Source organism: Emiliania huxleyi (assembly GCF_000372725.1).
Source record: "Emiliania huxleyi CCMP1516 unplaced genomic scaffold EMIHUscaffold_3787, whole genome shotgun sequence".
Lineage (NCBI taxonomy): Eukaryota > Haptophyta > Isochrysidales > Noelaerhabdaceae > Emiliania > Emiliania huxleyi.
The window spans coordinates 1-1,870 of record NW_005199131.1 but is presented as its reverse complement, the minus strand read 5'-3'; the positions used below and the strand labels follow the sequence as shown (position 1 = coordinate 1,870).

General features: G+C 71.5%; 1 protein-coding gene across 1 annotated transcript; it reads left to right on the top strand.

Annotated features, from left to right (window-relative positions):
- Nucleotides 1-260: 260 nt before the first annotated feature.
- Nucleotides 261-1,870, top strand: EMIHUDRAFT_471734 (hypothetical protein; the record flags this gene model as incomplete). The annotated part of the gene is made up of 3 exons (XM_005771584.1): nucleotides 261-682; nucleotides 1,219-1,456; nucleotides 1,588-1,870. Coding segments are annotated over 3 exons (943 nt in total), but the record flags the coding sequence as incomplete, so codon positions are not given.

The window sequence follows — 1,870 nt, the reverse complement described above, 5'->3', positions numbered from 1 at the left end:
GATGTGGGTGGCCCTGGTCCATAAGGATGGGCGTGTGTGTGTGTGTGTTAGATTGTGTTTCCCGTGCCAAGGGTTCGGACTTTTTGCGGGGTATGGTATGGTAGGGTCGGCGCCCTGGCGCCGCGACCATACCCCCCCACCCGCACAGGACGTCGCCTCTGGCCAGCAGGACCATACCCCCCCACCCCCCACCCCACCACACGAGCGCGTACAGTAACCGTCGTGTTAGGCCGTCCGGTCGTGCGGCACGTGTTCGCGCGATGCAGTCTGCGCGAGGTGACCCGCCGGCAATCGTGCTCACCCCTCAGAGCGTGTCCGCAAAGGCCGCCAGGGCCTTGCGTGCCGGCGCAGGCGCGGGCGCAGGCGCGGGCGCGGCCGGTGCGAGCGCGGGCGCGGGCGCGGGCGCGGTCTCCGCCGGCGCCGCCTCCGCCATGGTCACCTCGGGCGCGGGCGCGGGCGCGGTCTCCGCCGGCGCCGCCTCCGCCATGGTCACCTCCGCTGGAACGGCCTCCGCCTCCGCCGCCTCCGCTGGCGCCACCTCCGCCTCCGCCATGGTCACCTCCGGCGTCTCCGCCGCCTCCGCCTCCACCTCCACCGCCTCCGCCGCCGTCGCCTCCGCCGCCGCCGCCGCCGGCGGCGGCGCGGCCACCGTGGGCGCGCGCGCGCGCGCCATCTCGAAGGGGTTGCGCGGCTGGCCCGAGTTGGGGGGGCTCTTGTAGTACATGTCCCACTCGTTGAAGACGTTGTAGGCCGCTGCCATGCACTGGCTCATGCGAAGGGACGCGCGCAAAGTATTCAAGTTTGCCCGGTGTGATCTGTGATCTGCGGCCAAACCACATCCCACCAGATTCCACGCGTTCCCTGACATTCCCGGACCGCCCTGTTGGAGGTGTGAAGAGCTGTCTGCGGCCTGCGGGCCGCCTCACTCTGCCTCGCCTTGAGCGCCTGCGCCAGCACGAAACTGCGTCCACGAGTGCTTCCTACCCGCACAGAAGGTGAGGACGTCGAGCGCCGGAGGCAAATCTAGAGGCAAATCATCGCAGCGGGTGCCCAGCCCAGGACGCCAGTCGTCGCTGTGAATAATTCGAGATCCAGCAAATTACGCTCTCATTCGCTCTCTTTGTGCGTTTTGGCCGCTCTCGCTGCGCCCACGCCCCGCCCGCACACCGCGCCTCACCCCCCGCCGCACCTGACGCTCCGCCCCGCCCCTCGACGCAGAACAATCATGATCTCCACTGTCGCCCTCGCTGTCCTCGACTCGGCCCAGGCCTTCTCCGCGCCCGCCATGCGCGCGCCGGCCCGCTCGTCCGCCGTCACCATGTTCTCTGAGGGCGACATCGGCGTCCTCCCGCCGCTCGGCGTGTACGACCCGCTCGGCCTCATCGAGACGCGCGACATGCGCCGCTACGAGGCGCGCCCCGCCCCTCGCTCTGCGCCGCCGCCGCGCGCGCAGAGCGTCGGCTCGCGCGCGCTGCGCCTCCACCGTCGCCCGCGCGCGTCGCCGCCCCCGCCCGGCCCGCAGCCCGCGTCCCGCCCGCCGCCTCCGCCGCCTCACGACCTCACGCCGCCCGCCCCGCTGCCCCGCAGATCATGGAGGTCAAGCACGGCCGCGCCGCCATGCTCGGCTTCCTCCACGTCATCGCGCTCAAGGCGGGCGTCGTCCTCCCGGGCGCGCTCACCCTGTCGGGCACCAAGTTCTCCGACATCCCGACCAGCTGCTTCGGCTCGCTCGAGGCGGTCCCCACCTTCGGCTGGCTGCAGATCATGCTCTTCTGCCTCTTCCAGGAGACGGGCTACGGCCTCGGCCTGGCCAAGGGCCAGACCGGCGGCTACGCCTCCAACCCGGACAACAACGAGGACGACGGCGAGG